This window comes from Apis laboriosa, unplaced genomic scaffold, assembly GCF_014066325.1.
Source record: "Apis laboriosa isolate Shangri-la unplaced genomic scaffold, ASM1406632v1 scaffold56_cov145, whole genome shotgun sequence".
Classification (NCBI taxonomy): Eukaryota; Metazoa; Arthropoda; class Insecta; order Hymenoptera; family Apidae; genus Apis; species Apis laboriosa.
In genome coordinates, this window is record NW_025223765.1 from 408479 (window position 1) to 429643 (window position 21165).

Below are 21165 nucleotides of genomic sequence, written 5' to 3' on the forward strand. Positions count from 1 at the left end.
TTTTTTGGAACACTTAAGTTATTAACGCTACGACATACAAAAGATAAGGCCGCCACGATAATACACTGACTAGATCAGTTTCATTTGCTCTCTTTTTCTTTCTCTCTATCGCGCTCGCTCTCTCTTCTTTTGCACACTCTCTCTCTCTCTCTCTCTCTCTCTCTCTCTCTCTCTTCGTGTGTATATATGTGTGGTGTGTGGTGTACGCGCGCATCGCGCATGTGTGTAGACCACCGTTCCAATTCTTTTTTTTCTTTTTTTTCTTTATCAACAAAAATATTCAGGACACGGTGTATTTCTTTCAACAAAATATACTATGTGTCTTGTATTGTATCCTTAATAAATCTATGACACGCAACTATTAGCTGCGCGTTGGGGAAGAATCTTTCGCTCGATCGAAAGTGTTAATTAATTAAAAACTTGTATAAGCACAGTATAGGCCCTGATGAATTCTTTCTAACTTACTAACTTACGCGATATTATACAAAGAAAAGACGGCACAAGAATAATACACAAAACATAAAACATAAATTGCATAAATCATCAACCATTTTATTTTTATAAAATGGCTATAAAAAGTATTTGCACATTTTATTATATATATTTCATTTAAGTATAGAATTTTTAATTGCAAAAGTTTCTTATCATTTAATAATATCTTTATATGATTATATTTTACAAAAATTTAATATTATGAAGGTGAAATATGAAACCTGATAAAAAGACTTAATTAGAAAATAAATGTACGTACTTTTTATAGCCATTATATAAAACAATGTTACGTAGGAATGGATACACAAAATTTCAAAATTTTTTAAAAATCAAAAAGTTTAAACTTCATATTTGTTTTAATTGATACAATTTCATCAATCTATTACAATAACTTATAAACAAAAAAAAAAAAAAGAAAGAAATTAAAAAATAAAAATAATTTTTTACAAGTTCAAAAAATTTCAGAAATCAAGATTCAGAAATTAAAATTTTAATTTCTAAAAAAAAAAAAAAAAAAAATATTTTGAATTTTAAAAGATTCAAATTCAATCTTCACGAATTTAAAAATTAAGTTTCAACTCGTCTCTAATTTAAAAATTTTTTTAAATTAAACGTTTCTTTTTCCTTTTTACTTTAAAAAAAAATTTTTAAAATGTACCGCCTTTCATTGCATATCGCCATAGTTCTCCATGTTTACCTCAACATCCTTGTTCTTAATGCAAGAGTAACGCGGCTGAACAATGTCAACTTCGAATATCGGCGTCTTCGAAAAGTAACGCGGTACAAACCAAGTAAGAGGAGACTGTTAGGAATCGATTACAATGTAAAATTTCTTTACAATGTAAAATTAAAAAAAAATTTTTTTTTTTCGAGCATAGATATAAATACAACGGGAAATTCATATTTCAATTTTCTACGATCGCCATTTAATAATCGATAAAAAGTCGGTTGACGTGGATAAGGACGGAGGTGGCTAACTAGGAACTGCGAGGCACTGCAAAAAGGTAAGAACATGAGCAGCGATTTCTATTGGCAATCGAATGCCGCAGTCTCAAAAATGAAACGTGTATTGCTTTCTTCTCGATCGCTCTAAAACTTTTTTCATTTCACCTCTTCTTTTTCTTTTCTAAATAGTAACGTCCTATAAGGAAAAATATGATAGTTTTAAAATTCTTAAGTATTTTGAATTACAAAACGCAAGAAACGTTCCATTTTCGTGCAAAGAACTATTGACGTCTAAAAGTGAAAGAATCATTTTTTAAAATTGATCTGTTATCGGATCGAGTATAAAGATATTTTTTAAAAGTGCACTAGCGAGAAAAACGCTCGAACGATGGTCGCACGCGAAAAGAGGAACTCGCGCCGACAGCTTCAAACAATAGTCGTGTAAGGACATCAATAATGTATGTAGATTATCAAAAAAGATCACAGTCGGGTTACTAGATTTTTTAGAGAAGCGTCCGCTGAACTTCAATAATTGACTGTATTTCCATTGGATTTGAAAAACCGGATAACTCGAATTTAAGTAGTTAATACTGACCCTGTTCAAATCCCTTTAAACCATTTCAAAGTCCAATGAAAATATAATCGTTCATTCGATTCCCCTAATTTTTCTTTCGCATGCGACCCGACCTTACTTAAGCGTTAGACCTTACTTCCTCCTCTGATCGTTACTTTTCTCCAATATTTTCGTCGCATCGATATGAGCCGCCACTCTTCAACAATTTCACAATCGTCGAAGCGTTTCTTCTTTATAGACACCTGTGTTTCCGCACGTGATTCCACAGATATCGGCAGAGAGAACCAAGAAACCCTAAGGAACGAATTCTACGACGTGCAAGTGACGTGTATCACTTTTTGTCAAACAAGGATAGTTTGCTGCGCACAGCACCCTCGCAAACGACCAATCTCTGCGCAGCTGAGATGTTGCACAGTGGTACAGAACCCTCCAAGCTGGCCTTAAGCAAGGTTAATCTGCTGGAGCCGGCATCGTAATCGGTTAAACGCAAGCTACCAGCTTGTTTTTTCTCAAAATATTCGACTATCTTGGAGATTGTTTTACTGGAAGACCCTATGCCGCTTAATCTGTCCTCCCAACAGGAATCACCACCACCTAGGCTGGCTATGTCCTCGGAGGAGTCGGTGTAAATGGAACTGGTTCGATGATCATCTAATAAGAAAAGACTGCTCGCAGCAGAACTGCTTAGAGTGGAGGTATGACGACGATTTGGTGGCTCTGGACTGAGATCTTCACCTACGCAGCTCCAGAAACCTGATTCGCAGCTGCCGCGCCTTCTTGGCTCCCATCCGTCTCGGAAAAGCGGATGCATGAACAAGCTGGCTGCGCCTACCTTCGTGGCCACCTGAAAAATTGTTTTAAATGTAATTGGACGTATTAAAATGTTTTTTTATATTTATTTTTAATTTTTAATTTACTAATTAATTAAAACTAGACACATCTAATTATTAATTTGTAAATTAAGATTTTATTATTTTAATTAAAATAAAGATCATTGTAAATCTTAAGTTGTAAAGAAAAGGAAAATGAGAGAAGAAGTTTTTCAAATCTTCAAAAGAATGCATTATTTGTTTCTTATTAATCTTATATTTTCAAAGTTACTCATGAAGGTTTGAAATTTTTGAATTGTCTTCATGATTAACTAACCTTTTTTTTCATCAAACAACTGCAATCATGTGGACCCAAAAACTGAGAATATGGTAGCTTTCTTATTGGCTTAAGTTTTTAGTCTGAAAAGATCGCAGTTGACCAACTCCTTACAATTTATGTTCTAGGACTTAGAATTGAAATTAGGATCAAAAATCAATATCAGGACTTTAAACTTAGGACTTAAGATCTTTTTCAGATCTATTGCAAACTGGTTAATTAAGATTTAAGATTTAGAACTTAAGATTTCTTTTTAACTCATTGTGACTAAATAATAGCTAAAAATAAAAAAGATAGTAATAATAAGTCTATAATAATGAATGATCTAAATTAGTCATAAAAACAAATTTTTTATGATCTAAACTTGGATTTAAAAACTATAAATAGTATTATTTCAAATATATAAAATATAGTATATTTTAAATCTTTTTAAAATTTATTGCAAATTAATTATTAGAACTTAAGACTTAAAATTTAGAATTTGTTTTTGATTAATTGTGATCAAAAAGTAAGCTAATTTAGAAGATCCTAAATCTTAAATTCTAACCTCTTTAACCGTCTTAATATCTTAGATCATAAATAAATTGGCCAAATACCATTTTTTCAGAATAATTGATTGCAGTTATTGTTTGATTTATGTCCTTTTGCAGATTTTAAAAATTGCTTCTTCCATCATTGAATTTTGCTATTGCTCCAATTCTTCACACAAATCCATTTTTCTTTAAGACAAATTATGACTTACTATAGAATATATTATATATACTGGCTTTTAATATTTAAATCACAATTAAACGTAAAAAAAAAAAAAAAGGATCCTGAAATAAGAAACAGAATTAAATGGAATATATCGATACCTTTCTTTCCCATTTTTTCCTGGCAGTAGGACTGCTAGGTTCCGAATTAGGTTTCTTTCTGTCCAAGATCTTCGCGATACTGTCGTTCTGCGCAGGTTTGAATTTGGCGATAACATCGGTGACACTTGGTCTAACATCCTCCAGAGATGGAAGTTCCAGACAACTAGAGAACAAGTCACCAAGGATTTTCTTCACACCGCCCAGCGCATGGAACGGATTCGCCGTCATAGGTCTGTAATGTGGATCCCTTCTGCTTGCCAATTCCGCTACTCTCCTTGCAGAATGACATCTCGCTTTGTCGGAAGGTGTCGCATTATCGCAACCTCTTGCATCAGCTGATTGGCTCCGAAGACGAGCAGTTTTACGTTTAGTGGAACGCCCTTCTCTTGTAATCTCGTCCATGCTGGACATGAGATTAGGATCCACGGATTGACGCTTGCCTATGTTGTTTTTAGATTCTTCATAATTGGTGATCATAGTCTCTAGGCTGGAGGTAATTTCTGGGAAGGTCGGTCTTGATTTTGGTTCATACTGAAAACAATGTATTGTGCCCAAGAATACACTTTGTATACATGTCGAGATGAGAAATTGATATTATAAAGTATTTTGTAATCCGTGTGAAATAATATTGTCGAATATACGAACTAACATATTTCAGTTATGTACAAGAAATGAATAGAATGTCATCATTCAAGAAATTTTGATTATCCGAATATTTAAGAATTTAAGAGTAGAATTAAATTTATAAAAATGAATTTTATTTTATTTAATATCCAATTGAATTCCTATTATCTAAATTAACTATTATTATTATAGTTATTTAAATATTATTATAATGTAATAAAATTGGAAATATATTTTATTACAATAAATATATTTAGTAAAAAATTAATTAATTAATTAAATATTAACCAATTATTTTTCAAAATTATTTCTATATTAATATGTTATTATGTATTTTAGAAAAAAATGAATGAAATATCATATGATAAATTCTTATTACAAAATATTAATATATTCATGGAATTCTTTTATGTATATAGATAATTATAGACAGAGATAAAAAAAGAACATAAAAATTTATATGTAAAAATATTGGCTTATTTATTAAATTAAGAATTATTTAAATTTATACCAAAGTGAATATTTAATTCATTTAATTTTAACATAATACATTTTGTGTCAAGCCAGTATTATGTGATTTGATCTGCAGATCGCGTGAGCGTTTGTTCATTACATTTGTTAAATTAATTAATTAAATAAAATGTGTGATATGTATGATATAAAATACAATAAACATTGGAACAGCCATTATAATGCATATTGCAATTTCCGCAATATTTTTGAATCTCTAAATATTAAATATTGAAAGATATATTATTACATTAATATATATTTTTTTTAAATTATACATTTATTCAACAAAAATAAAAATAATTGTTATAATAAAAAATTAGTTGAATAAAATTTTTAGAAAAAAATTGAATAAGAAGACAAAGATTATAATAATCGATATTTCAGATCGAAAGTGATTGCAGCGCCACATGGGTCATCGATAATCGATAATGCTAACGTTATAATATAATTTTATATTGATAGATGATATCAGAAAGTATTTCACAATTTTGATTTTAATTATAAACAAAATATCGAATATCTAAAAATCGATGATTCACATGATAAAAAAATATAATAAATAACTTCAATTGTTTATGACTTAATAAATATATTTCTTGAATAGTAATTTAATTTATCATGTACAATTTTTTATTGATTATATCAACTTGCGTAACTTTCAATGTAATTTATTATATATATATATAACTAAAATTAATTTTTCAAAGATATCCTATGAATATAAAGTAATATTTTATATAAATAAATACGTATTGTATAAACGATTTAAATATTATTATGAAAATTAATTATTTAAATTATTTAAATCATTATATAACGATTTAATTATTATTATTAAAATTAATTATTTAAATGAAGTTCTCAATATTATATATATATAAATTTCGACAAAAATTGAATAAACATTCCATTTTACTCACAGTGCAACAATTGAAGGCAAGCTGCAGGAAGGCTGGCGGCGGATCAGCTGCTGCACAGATTTCTGCCACGGCTAGGTAATCGAGGCCAAAATTATCCGACCGTGGTAGAACATCCGGATCGGCAGGCACACGGCCGATAAGCTCACAAACTACTATGCCGAACGAGAAAACATCTGATCTATGATCGTACCATTGACCCTTCAAACATTCAGGCGACATCCAATACGGACTGCCTACTGTGCTCAATCTGTATCCAGAGCTTGGATCTGGAATTTTTGCAGCCAATCCGAAATCTCCAACCACGGCGGTCATTTCAAAAGTGTTCTCATCCTTCTTGATCAAAACGTTCTTAGACGTGAGATCTCGATGGAAGAGTCCACGACTGTGAAGATAGGTCATGCCACGTGCTACGTCCTTTGCTAGATTCATTCTGATTAGATGGGGTAAAGATGTGTGCCTAGACATGATCAATTGCTCTAAGCTGCCACCGTTTATATATTCTGTCAGAGCATGCAATTGTCCCTCGTGAACGCAAACCCCCATAAACCTGAAACAGATGAAATGAATTTATTATTGTTTGTTATTTAACTGGCATCAATTGTCATAGTCATTAAATTTATAATTCTATATTTAAAATCTATAATTATTAATTAAAATATGTTATCTACATTTTTTTTTGTTTTTTAATATATGAATCATTCAAAAATTAAATTAATTTATTTTTTTTTAAATTATTAAATAATTAAAATTAAAATGTATAGTCAATGTTTAATTTTTCAGAAACTAAATGATATATATATATCATATATCTTTAACTTTTGAAAAATCTTAAGAATTTTGTAAAAATTTAGAATCAGATTTAATTTATTTTTCCTTCAAAGAAATCAATAAAATTTCAATTTTTAGATATACTGAAAGGATATTGAAGAAAATAATACAATATAGCTTAAATAAGAAATTTCAAATTTATATCTTATTCAATTATTAATTATCTTAATTTTAATTATTACTATTCTATCACTATTGTATATTGAATACATTTTGAAGTATTTTATTGCCATTTTTTAAAATCTTTAAGCTGTTTTATTGATATATTCAGAGATTAATAAGTTTTAAGTAATTCTTTTTTTAATTATTTTTTTATATTTATTTTTATTTAATATTAACTTGAGATTAATTTATTTTTAAATAAATCATTTTTTGGAGAGACTTATGTATTTATAAAAATTATTAAATACCATACAATATAAATATATATATTCTTAATATAATTGTATATGAATCTATTCTTGCTAATAAGCTCCTAATCATTACAATAAGTGAATCATATATCACAAAGCCATCAATCAAATCGACATGACAAAAATGAGTCTTAAAAAAAAAATTAAGATCTCGTTTTTCAGTCACAGGATTTTATTCAATTCACTCTCTAGGACAAGCACTGCGAAAATTTTTCTCAGTACATAATAATTAGCAACATTGTTGCTATTATTGTAATCATCCTATGAGATTGGTTAGTAGTTGCGAGACTCTTTTTCTCTATCCCATTTTCTTCTCTATCCTCGAGTTCTCATTACCGAAATAGCACGTAATCGAGGAAAGAGCTCGACTCCCTTGAAAGAAATCCACTTTGAAATCCTCTACATTTCAAGAAATTATTTTCTTCCATTCCAACCGCAACTCGAATCTTTCTACACATTCTAGCTAGCAATAAATATTTTATTGTAATTTTGGTTTTCAAATTATTCTCTCCTTTTTTCTATTTTTTTTTTTTTTTATACTGATATATGTATCTGAAGAATTATTAAGTTAATCAGAACTAAAATATACAAAAATATAGAACAGAACAAAACAATATACAAAAATTTTTTACAAAATTAATACTAGTTTTTATTGATATAGAAATACAATTGCATATGTTCAATTATTTTCATGATGAATTAACTTTTGTCATTTGTAACATCTGTGCAATGCACATACTAAGTAGATAATGCATAAGTAGTTTCAATATTAGTTTATATTCTCTTTTTTTTCTATTATTATTGATATACTTATATTTGCTTATACTTATACTTATATATACTTATATATACTTATACTTATATATACTTATATTTTTTTATATTCACTTTAATTACTTGTATCATTCTTTAAAATATTTCTGTTTTCTTTGGTAATACTCACAATTATAACTATAATTATAAACTATAATTTCAGAATTTAATTTGTTAGATCTCTATGATTAAGTTTACATTATAAACCTAAATATTATAGATTCTAAATAAACACAATATAAGATAGATAAGTAATATAAGTAAGAGTACCAAGAAATTGCAAATCTGTGATTGACAATAAATAAATAAGATATTTGAGTTGAATTTTTCAAGCATTGTGTACGATATTTACCATATTTCTCCCTCTCTCTTTTTTTTTAATTTTAAATGAAAAGGCCAAAGAACCAAAAATGGAGAAGGCGAGGTGAATATTTTTTCCAACGTTCAACGAGGTTTAATTACGAACCACATCGTGATTCTCTTTATCAATCCGCGCACGAAGCGCGAAGTCGTTTCGCTCGTTACTCATCTTTCCCTATAAAGATAGGCGACCTTCGTGTCGAGGATAACTCAGGACGAAGGTCTACGATCCAGATGTGCATGAACGATGAAAGGATGGCGAATACGAGGTGACGAATAAGTATTGTCAATTTTTATTCTAACTTGAAACTTGAATGACAGAAAACGAATGAAAATATTGTTTTAGATTTAACTTTGAGTGATATAGTGGATTATACAAGGTGAACAATTATGATGGCACGTAAATAATACTTGTTTCTGTGCTCTCTGAAAATTCAAAAACTATGGGATTTTTAAAGGCAAGGTGTTGAGTAATCAAAATAAACGCAAGAGTTAATACATGAAATATGATTTAAAATTCATTTTTTAAATTATAAACAATTTATTATTCTATTTTGAAGTATTATTATTGTATATATTTTTTTTATTTATTTTGAAACTGGTCCTCCAGAGATGATAAATATATCAACACTCTCTCTATATAACTTTTTCCTACTCAATTTATTTCTTCTCCTTTTAAAAACAAATACAACAAAGAAAATTTATCACAAATTTGTATCAATCAATGATAAACAGACTATAAAAAAAAAAAATAATTCATATATGAAAAATATATAAAATTATAAATTTAATTCAAAATTTTCTTCTAGATATTTCATTGTACTAACTTTTCTCTACAGTTCGTTTAACAAACTAGAAATACTTACACCCTTGTTAAACTCATTAACGTCGCCTATCTAACGCCATACCTCGACGCCAGTTTGTTTGACTCGTCTGCCAATACAATTTGTTAAAATGGAACCGGAGAGGAGCAAAATCAATAATAAATCTCTTCCCCCCTCCCTCTTCCCTTTCAAAAACGATCATATCGATACAATCAACATTAAAACAAATCGTCCACTCGCAAATACGCGACAACATCATTTACGATATATAATAGAATTAATAATTATCTATAGAAAATATTTTTCACTGTGAATAATAACAGTGACGTCAAATCAAAACTTCCAAACTCTTGAGCCGATATACGTTACACGTTGAACATCTTCAATACACGTGTTTTAATAACAATACGAATAAATCGCATATTTCCATTACAATCCGCACCAATATCGTCGCAAAGTGGCCTTTTCACGTGCACGAGAGGGCACGTAAGACGATTATGGAGCGCTCGTATCGATTCGCTACAGCGCACTCTATTAACACCCAACAAGCTTCCACAGCGTCGCTGGTTGAACGTTTAAGAGCCTGGCGGCCACGATTCGGGCCACGGAACCGGAAAATTCGAATGGGCCGAAAGATTTTCGTGACCTGCCTCCAATTAGCCTCAATCGAGCACCTGCATTTCTCATTCGAGAGAGAATTTTCTCATTCGAGGATTTTCTTGTCGATTTGTGCCCGATTGAATATTCAAACGGCAATTTTCTTTCTTTCTTTTTCTTTTCTTTTTTTTTTTTTTTTTTTAATGCCAGTGAAAACGTGTTATTACCTGATCTGGAATTCTGCTTGGCTCTCTGCTCGGTTTAATCGGAGCGAAATATGATTGATCACACGTTGCATTTATGCATGACTCTCGGTCCACAAGTGTGACACTTTTTGTTTTTCAATTCGTTCGATATAAATTATTGTTGAATTAATTGAACGGTGAATCGAAGATGTAATTATATTCAATATAATTTTAACAACTACTTAAGTAAATCATGATCATAAATTTAAACGATTTATCCTTTATGCTAAAAATAATAAGATAAATAAAATAAGTTAGAAATCATTTTATTGGTATTATTTGAGCAATTAAATTTCATTAGAAGTAATTTAAAATGCTATATTTGATTTAAAAGATCAACTCTTTAATTTCAGACATCTAATGAAATTTTAAAAAAATAATTAAAAATAAATTTATTTTAGTTTGACAAACTAATGTTATATGAAATTAACTAATTTTTTTATTGTTTATTATTAATTCATTCTAGAAAATATTTGAATAAAGTTGAACAGATAAACATTCGTACGAAATATATTCGAAGAATATAATAAACATTTTATCAAAATTTTATTAACGAGTGATCTCGTAACATTAATTGTGATAATTAAAGAGTTGTCTATATACTTTTGATAAGCTGTGCTACATAAATGTGTCATCGTGAATAATCGCTTCGAGGATCAGATTTCGAAGGAAAGAGAGGATAGAATCTACGTTGGAAAGGAAAACACGCTTATCACGTTCGACTCGACTGATTCTTGCCAGAGATTAGATAACTCTGTCGAGGTGATTTCGAGTTTAAGTCAGAAAGATCGGTCGAATCGATTCATTACATTGAAATATTAATGCGTGTTAAATAAAACGTCAATTAGGAATTCGATTCATCCATCATCTTCGTTTATATATATATAGTTATGTTAGGTGATTGACACAATGTTATCTTTTTAGAACTAAGATAATAATTGTGAGTAATTAAAATATTCGAAATATTCTGTGTTCTCAAGTATCTGAATTTTCAAGATTCATTGAAATTCTCTAGTTTCTTAATTATTTAATTCTCGAGCTAGTTTATTTCTAGAATAATTAATATATAGAATATATATAGGTAGAATAATTAATTAAAAATATAAATCTGAATTTTCAGCCGAGTTGTATGTAATTCTGAGATATCGATATCTGATATCTGAAATTAGGAAACGTGTTTAAACTTTAGAATTATCGATGCCTGTAATTTATACGAATCGTATCACGTATTATTTGCGAAGCAACAACGAGAAATTTATGATTCTTATCGAAAATATGTACAAAATATATCTCGATGAAGATAGCAGTGGATTTCTAACCAGGCTCGATTAAATCGCGATGAAAATAAATTACAAAGTAGAAATTGGCAGAACGTTGTGCTTCATGCATAAGAACTTGTTCTTGACGAAAAAAAATTCGACTCGTTTCATGCAAGTCTATATTCTATAGCGAACAGTAAACGAGGTGCGATAGACACGTGTAACCGTCGATTAAATTTCACTACACGAATGAATTAATTAAACGCGTCTAACGAGTCGACGTAATTAACAATAACGTGAATTTCATATATTTTCGTTTTCAACTTCGAATTTCGCGCCGTTATATATCATTGAAAAAAAAAAAAAGTTCGCTCGATATCGTCGCGACCTACGTTATTAACCAAAAAATTTCTCAATCGATTCTATCTTCCCTTTACGCGTTGAATCCTATTTTTCCAATTTTATAATTCCAATTCTAATTAAAAAACTATATTTCGATCATTCAATTCGAGACAAATTCCGAAAAAAAAAATTCACCGTTATATTTTCAATCATCTAACCTATTTACTCTGAAATTAACCCAACTATTTTTCAAATATTATATTTGAATTTCGTAATGCATCAACGATTCTAAACTCTCGATCATAGTGTATATCAAGTTTATCGCTACAGCCAAACAATCGAATCAGCGGCCGATGAATTACCAGTCAATTTATTTTTATCGCGATATCCTCGATAGGAGTATCGCGACTATCGACACGATTCGATTCGCACGCACGCCCGCAAATCGCGTTGCGAGTCGATAATTTTGTGCCGGAGCGGAGAGACCAGTGTGATTTTTCATTGGCTCGACTCCTCGCACTGTTATCGATTATGTTCGAGAAAAACACTGGTACCCGCGTTCTTCGGCGAAACTACTAGAGATAAACGTTGATACGTTCTAAACGTTCCGATAAGATAGGCGAAATTCTTATAACTGCGAACGATAAATATTATCGTCGCGTTCTTTCGTGATATTTCTCGATATCGATTATATACAAATCTTATAACATTATAAACAATAATTTGAAACGAAATATTTCTTAAGGTTTTCTTATTGTAATACAAATTTAATGTGATAAATTATACTGTAATAATAACATTATATATATTTTTTATTTTTAAATATTTAAATATTGTTCGTCTTTTATAAGAATATTTCTATGATAAATTATTATGTTATTATAATTACTATATTTTTATTAAATTAATATGATAAATTATACTTTTTAAATTTTTATTGATCTCGAATTAATCGAAGGTTGCTATATCTCGATGAGAATGGAAAGAATTTTTAAAAAATTTTTCACGATTTAGAATCGAAAGAATGCAAAGTATGAGTATTATTTTTTTTTGACCTTGAATTAATCAAAGGTTGCTACACCTTTATTTGCAAAATATATTTATCAGCAAATGACTATGGCTTTACAAGTTGAACTTGTAACAATAATAAAAAGAAAAGAAAGAAATGAGAAATACTGTACTAATCTCTGTAATCACGAGCCACGATAACAATCATTCTTCGTGATTTCGACAGAGGTTTAAGTTAACTTTCAATCACGTGAATATCAACGTGAAAAATAAATACATAATAAATAAATAGATTTAGGAGATTATTTTATAAGACTTTAGTGGATTTTATTAAAATGTTCGAAATATTGAATCGGCTCGGGCAAATTGCAATGATTATTCACGAGCACGCTCCAAGTAATTGGCGCCAAATATTTAAAATATCGATTAATTTCATAGTAGATGAATATCATAATAAATCTCAACCTTGCTCTAAAATCTAATAATGGAGTCAAATATATGCATCATAAACGAATTTTTCAAATAGATATATCGAATCCTCTACTTTTGTAAATAGCGTCAAATATTAATTTAGATCAAGTCGCGAATGAATATTTCGAAGAAGAAATAATTAAATAAATTTTATTAGGTTAGGTTAGGTTAAACGTAAATAGCGTCAAACATTGATGTTATTTAATCAAGTCATCGCGAATGAATATTTCGAAGAAGAAATAATTAAATAAATTTTACTAGGTTAGGTTAGCTTAAATTAGATCATGGTAAATAGATTCAAATTCTTCATAAATATTTCAAAAAGAAAAAAGTATTTTCAAGTAACTTCAAACATTGATCGAAACTTTGCCAGTATCTTATTAAAAATTCTTTGAAATCTCATTCAATTCTAGAATCTCTATGCAATTATTAAAAATGTACAACAGTCTAATTATTTTAATATTGAAATCAATTTTTCGCATACTATAATTCTCATATATCTAATTATAAGTACACTCGACTTTACATCCTTCTAAAATATATTTTTAAAACCAAAAAGTTTATATATTATTTCCAAAAAATTATTTCCAAACCGAGAATAAAATTATAATCAGCAAGGACCAAACACAATCAAAAAAACGTTCCACTCGATCCCACCAAAACCATCCAACCACATATCAATTTATATTTCACATTATTGGCTTATTAAAAATGTATCGTTCCAAACAAAATCGACGAAATTTAATCGAAGTTCCCTATCTTCCATATTCCATTTCTCTCTTCCTTCAAGCCTCCCCCCTCCTTTCTCCCTCTCTCTCTCTTTCCTCTTTCTCAAAGCTTCTCCTTCTGGTCTGGACATAGAGTCTTCACGGATATTTCGCGGTTTCCGCAGCCTTCGACGGAGAGAAATGCCAGAAATAAGATCCTCTCGCGGGATAAACACACACAAGCGGATCTGGGCCAAGCCGTTTATATCGTTGGAATGCGTTGTCGCCGCGGATGAGCCGTGTCTAGTCAGGCTGCGGAGCGGTTACAGGCCGCCATTATGTCATAACTAACGTAAACCGCGAAACTCTTTTTGGACGTTGCACGATTGGTGTGCAACCGAGAATCGACGTGATTTGCAGACGTGCTTTTGCACTTTACCTTGGTGGAAATTGCCCTCTCTGAATATAATATGTTGAAGATATATATTGCGGATCCCCGCAACAAAATGATAATACCTACCGTCGGTATAGCTCTCGACGCTTCGAAATTAAAATTATATTCGAGGAAAGGTTATTACGTTGCAATTGTTCGTACGAGAAAAGATTAACCGTAGTTTTAACAGCGTTTCTGAGATATTCATGTGAAATCATTACGATACATGATGAAAGATATACACGATGTGTAAGAGGAAAATTATTTATATAATTTGATTTATAATTGTATGATATTTTTTCTTTTTTATTACGAAGAATAGAACTTGTTGGAGGATCAATTCGAGAGAGTGAAACAAACAGAAGAATAGTACGAGTATACTAAAATAAAATATCGATCGAGGCTTATTTATTATGTGACAAGTATTTGAAGTTAATGCAAGGTGTTATACAAGAGATATATATCCTGTCGTATGAATAATTGTTGTATAAAGAAAATGCGTTCGATTTGAAAAGAAAAAAAAAGGAAAAAATAATATTTTGTTAAAATCGTTTGGATTTATAAATTATCAATATGCAAATGTAAAATTAAAACGTGTTGAATATATATAACACCTTAAATATTTATACAAAATGTATACAAAAATATTATCCTTATAAAACGAATTTAAACGAAATAAACAATGACGATACGAGATGTTTGAAATTATTTATTTAAAAAAAAAAAAATACCTCCGATATCCAACTATGTACAGGCTACTGAAACAAGCACGATACGAAAGAATATTTTTCAATCCATTCATATTCTCGATATCTATTCGACAAACGAATTCGAGTCGACGAATTAAAATCGAAGGAAAAAGAAAAAAAAAAAATTGACGGCTTGATTGGTTCGAGAGGCAACAAAATATTGCGTTGACTCTTGAAATTTTTTTCTTTTTTTTTTATTCCAATCTAGAGCTAGTTTCTATTTCTATCCTGCGACAACTCATGTGGTCCAGTTTTAATTTAAAGCTCCAGCAAAGAAAGCGAACGACACGCGTCACTTCCCCCGTGTTTTCTCTCTCTCTCTCTCTCTCTCTCTCTCTCTCTCTCTCTCTCTCTCTCTCTCTCTCTCTCTCTCTCTCTCTTTCTCTGTCTCTCTCTCTCTCTCTCTCTATCTATCTATCTATCTAGAGAATGTTTAAATAAAATAACAGAATATATATTTCGTGCACATATATATATATATGTGTTTGTATTGGAGGAATGAAAGTATCGAGATTGCATCTGAATCGAAGAAATAATAAATGGTCAAATTATTGATGAACGTCGATTGAGGAGTGTATCGTTATGGAGAGAAGAGAAGAAAGCGAAGTGGATTGCGATGTAGGTGATAATGAAATTATTCGAAATGTGTGTGATTTTTATTAAAGAAAAATATGTTAAATTTTTATAATTTTATTCTTCTATCTTAATTTAATATTATAAGTATTTTTTTTTCGAGATTATATCGTTACAAGATATTTAAATAAATAATTATAATCAATATTTACCTGATTTTCTTATTAGAGATTATCTGTTATGCATATGTGTGCAATTGTTGTTGAAACATTGTCATTATTGTTCGATTTTATATTGGAATTATTAAATATTAAAAAAAGAACATGAAATCGTGAAACTCTTTCTTTAATATAACTTTTTTATCGATTGAATAATGTTCGGTGAAAGAGAAAGAAGAATTAAAAATTTACAAAGATATTTAGTTACATTTCAACATTTACATAAATTCAAATTTTTAATATCAATAACAAAAAAATAATATTAATGAATAATTTTAATCCAAATATGGAATAGACAAACAACTGCGTGAAAATTTTTCAATCACTCAACTTTTGATTTTAACAAATTCTCTCAATAATAAAATTATAATAATAATGAACAGGAAATGAACACCAAATAATCCAATTAAATAAATAAAAATCTCTTCTCCCATGAGTATCGACAATATCATTTTAAAATTTCAAATGAAAACACGTCCTAATATTCAAATATAATCATTACAACAACGCGTATACCTATAATTTCTACTTCCAGTTTCTTCTTCTTTCGAGAAACGACAGAGAAAATTCGGCACGTGTACAAGAGAGATATAATTTGCTCGTCAGTCGAGTTTCTCTCTGTGCAAAAGTGGACCGGATTCGGACTCACCTGAGTATGTTTGGATGGCTGAGCTTGTTCATCAGCTGGACCTCTTTCAACATGTTCGGTCTGTTCGCGGGCAGCTGGTTCATCTTCAGGACCATCACCTGACTCGTCACTTTGTGAGTAACCTGGAAAATACGGATGCACAGATGTTCACTATAATTTCATCCATTTTACACGCCGTTTTGCCGCGAACCCTTGACCGTTTAAGCGTTTTCTGATTACGTTTAACGGTTACTCGAGGACCGATCTATTAGATTTGGATCTTGGATTCGATGTTATTGAAAAATAATTGGCAAATATTTAAAAAAAAAAAAAAAAGAGTCATCATAACATGTAATATTAACCAAGATTTTACACGATCATCGTTTAATTATTAAATAAAATACAACAAAAATAAAAGTTAGGTTAGGTTAGGTTAATTGGTAAATACTTAAAAAAGAATCAAGGTTATCATATTATATAATATTGTGAAGATTTTTACTTGAAGATCGTTTACTTAAATAATTAAAATAATTAAATAATATAATTAACAAAAGTTAAGTTATAAAAATAAAATAAAAGTTAGATTAAGTAAGATTAATTTAAATAATAAATAAATATTTATATTATAATTGTGAAGATTTTACACGACGATCATCGTTTAATTATTAAATAAAATTAACAAAAATAAAAATTAGGTTAGGTTAAATAATTGATAAATATTTACAAAAAAAAAAATCAAGGTTATCATACTATATAATATTGTGAAGATTTTTACTTGGAGATCGTTGTTTATTTAAATACTTAAAATTAACAAAAGTTAAGTTATAAAAATAAAATAAAAGTTAAGTTAGGTTAAGTAAAATTAATTTAAATAATAAATAAATATTTATAGTATAATTGTAAAGATTTTATACAACGGTCAATTAAGTTTAATTATTAAATAAAATTAATAAAAATAAAAATTAAGTTAAGTTAATTAAAAAAATTAATTAGGTTAGGTTAAGTTAATTTGTAAATACTTACAAAAAAAAAGTCAAGGTTATCATGCTGTGTAATATTGTGAAAATTTTACTTGACAGTCATTGGTTATTAAATAGTTAAAATTAATAAAAATAAAAGTTCAGTTAGGTTAAATAAGATTAATTTAAATAATAAATAAATATTTATAGTATAATTGTGAAGATTTTATATAACAATATCAATTATGTTTAATTATTAAATAAAATTAATAAAAATAAGAGTTTAAATTAAGTTAAGTTAGGTTAAGTCGTCACGTATAGAATAACCTACTGTCGATAATTCATTCGATTCGTATCGAATCGAAAATTAATGAATTTCACTCGTACTTGAAACATTTTCAAATGATTAATTTTCTCGAGGACAAAGTCTCGAATTTTATTACACTTTTCTCCTTATTTCTTCATAAGGAATCATCCTATTTCCTATATTTATACATATTATTCTGTCTCTATATAATAATTAAAACATATCTTTATGTTAATTCTATACTTGATATATCTTCATATTAATTCCATTTCTACTAGTTTATATTTCGAAAAAAAAAAAAATCTAAATTTTTGAAAATTGAAAAAATCTAATTTGAATAAGAATAATATACATATACAAGTATAAGCAATCGTTTAAGAGTAAGATGAAAAAAATGGAATGTCGACTTAATTGACAGCTCGTTAATAGCTCGCTCGACAAGAGTATTTATTATCGAGATTCGAAATGAGTCGATCGTTTCCATTGTGGATAAGAAAATTATTCTCTGATTAACCATGAACGTGAATAAATAAAATCGTATTTCGTATCATAGAATATGCGTGTTCTACGTTTTTACAGCTCGAAAACGTCAGATTTGTTCTCACGAGACAAGTATAATATATTAACGTGTCATGACAGTCGAGTATGCGTATAATACGATCAAATAATGGAAATCTAGATTTTTCATTTTTTCTTTTTTTTAATACGATTACAACGATTGCAATAAAACACGTATATCTAATTAAATAATTAACATGTGCCATGTATACTTATTTAATAGCACTTCAATAGTAATATCACCATTATTGTCCAATTTTTTGTTACCTGTTAATAATACCTGCTAATTTATTAATACCAATGAGGAAATTATATACGTGTGTACAATTATCATGTTATTTTTAATAAAATTACTATTTTTAAAAAATAAATAATATAAATTTCTTCTTGCTAAAATAATTTCTTTTCTCTTCCAATCATTTCCAATCGAATTAAGATTAATTTCACTTGTTAACTAGGTTTACTTAGGACATTTCTTATTTATCTATATCTATCTATGGACAAACGTCAAATTGATATCACAGTATTCAGAGATTAGAAGAAAATAAATTCGGAATATATATTTGTCTCATCAATTGGATAAAAATCAGCACGAAACGTGAACGATTTCTGCAATTTTTCAAATTTTCAAATTTATTATGGCGTCCCGCCGTAATAAAACCTAGCGTTAAAATCGAGTTACCACAGCTTAGAGAAAGGTGCATATCCATAATTTTTTATAGTTCTTCGTGGAAAATTTCATCAAAAATTCTAACGAAAATCTCTAGTGTTAACTAAATTTAACGCGATCTCGAAATATTGGCCGATGATGGTGGCGGGCTCCGCAGAGGAATTCGTAAAAGTGCGGGAGGCGGCGAGGCGAGGAGGCGTCCCGTTACGCGAGTCACTCGGCGAGAGCAAATTAAAAAGCGGAAGCAGCCCGATTTCGTGCGCAAGCCCGTTCGAGGATTTGAGGCTTCCACGGTGCGAGAGTCGTTGTAACGAGCCGTCGAGATGCGATAACACGAGTTTCCATATAGCTCCTTCGGGGGAGGGTCGAAATTAACCCATCGCCACTTATGAGATATATTGATTGTCGAGAGGATTTTCGATTTGAATTTTGTAAACAATTGATCGAATGGACGATTGTGGAATGGAGTGGTGGTAAGTATTCTAGGATTTGTTTTTTCAGATTTTTTTTTTTGAGAGAGAGAGAGAAATAAAAAAAAGAGGAGAAGAATAGTAAAATTAGAAAGAAAAAAAAAAAGAAGAAAATTAGTTGTGAATATGATACAAGTTGGAAGATTGTCACAATTGAGTCAATTGTAATTTGTAAATTAATCGTAAATTGTTTGAATAGGAGAATTTAATTGATAATTCTCAATAATTCTCTCTTTAGATATAATCCTAGGTTTAACGAGAATTAAGATATTATTTTAAATATTCTAATTAATCGAGGAATGGCTAATTCTAATTAATTTTCTTTTTCATTTTTATTAAATTTCATATAACATTATAGTTCTTCTTCAAGTTATTTCCTCAAGATTCTTTGGAATATACTTTCCTTTTCGTGTTCTTTCGTTTCCTTGATCGTTATGCATACGCCGTTTTGTGAATCACGAAACACGAGAAGATGAATCAATGAATAATAAAAAGGGATAATTTTATCTTCATTATGCATATAAACAAAGTTGGAGGATGTACATCAAAAATAATATTGATTTTTAAAGGAATTTAAAGGAAAAAAAAAATAGACAAATATTTGAAAATTATTAATTTTTCTTCAGTAAATACATATTTTAATAATAAAATGAAATAGTAATGAATTTTATGAATAAAATTGGACAAGGATTGTTATGAATTTTTCAATGGTAAAGTATATGATAATTTTAAAATATAGATATGTAATCTAAGCGATTTCAAAAGTTGAGTGGATGAATATATGTATTAAAATATTTGAATTAATTTGATTTTGCAATTATTTTTTCTTTAAAGCATAAAAATTAATATACATATCAACTAATAACTAGTATTCAAGAATTAACAAATTATGTTTTTTTTCTCAAATGTATATATAGATAAATACATATGTATCAGAATACTGGTAATTACTTTAGTATTAATTAAAATTCTAGAAATATTAGAATCTCAATTTTTATAAATTTTTTAAACTCATAGAACATATAAGTTCTTTTTTCATCATAAACATTACTTTTTTTCTTTTTTTATTAACTTCAAGTTACAATTACATAATAATGTTTTACTTTAAAAGTAAAATTGAATAAAATTATAATAATAATATTAGAAGACATATGATGCCAATATTTACTTAAAAATAATAAAAACTCACATATAAGTCTTTTTTCATCATAAACATTATTTTTTTATTAACTTCAATTCATAATGATATAACAATGCTTTACTTTAAAAGTAAAATTAAACAAAATTATATAGCTTATAAAAGTTTACACTTTCAAATTCAAAATATCAGAAGACATATGATGCCAATATTTACTTAAAATATTTACTTAAAAATAATAAATTCTTAAAACTCAGAGAACATGTTCTTTCATCATAAACATTACTTTATTTATTACAAATTCTTTTTTCATCATAAACATTACTTTTATTAACTTCTTTCTGTTTTTATTAACTTCAAATCACAATTATATAACAATGCTTTACTTTAAAAGTAAAATTGAACAAAATTATATAGCTTATGAAAGTTTATACTTTCAAATTCAAAATATCAGAAGATATATGATGCCAATATTTATTTAAAAATAATAAGTTCTTAAAACTCACAGAACATGCAAGTTCTTTTTT

General features: G+C 28.6%; 1 protein-coding gene across 1 annotated transcript in view; it reads right to left on the reverse strand.

Moving 5' to 3' along the window:
- Window positions 1–1099: 1099 nt before the first annotated feature.
- The window catches only part of LOC122717706, a 60698-nt gene continuing 40632 nt past the window's right edge, over window positions 1100–21165 (reverse strand). Inside the window, exons 3-6 of the mRNA XM_043942020.1 lie at window positions 16558–16679; window positions 6069–6615; window positions 4012–4542; window positions 1100–2855 (exon numbers count right to left, since the gene is read on the reverse strand). Coding sequence (XP_043797955.1) covers window positions 2343–2855; window positions 4012–4542; window positions 6069–6615; window positions 16558–16679 — 1713 coding nt within the window. The 3' untranslated portion in view covers window positions 1100–2342. The remainder of the gene's footprint in view (window positions 2856–4011; window positions 4543–6068; window positions 6616–16557; window positions 16680–21165) is intronic.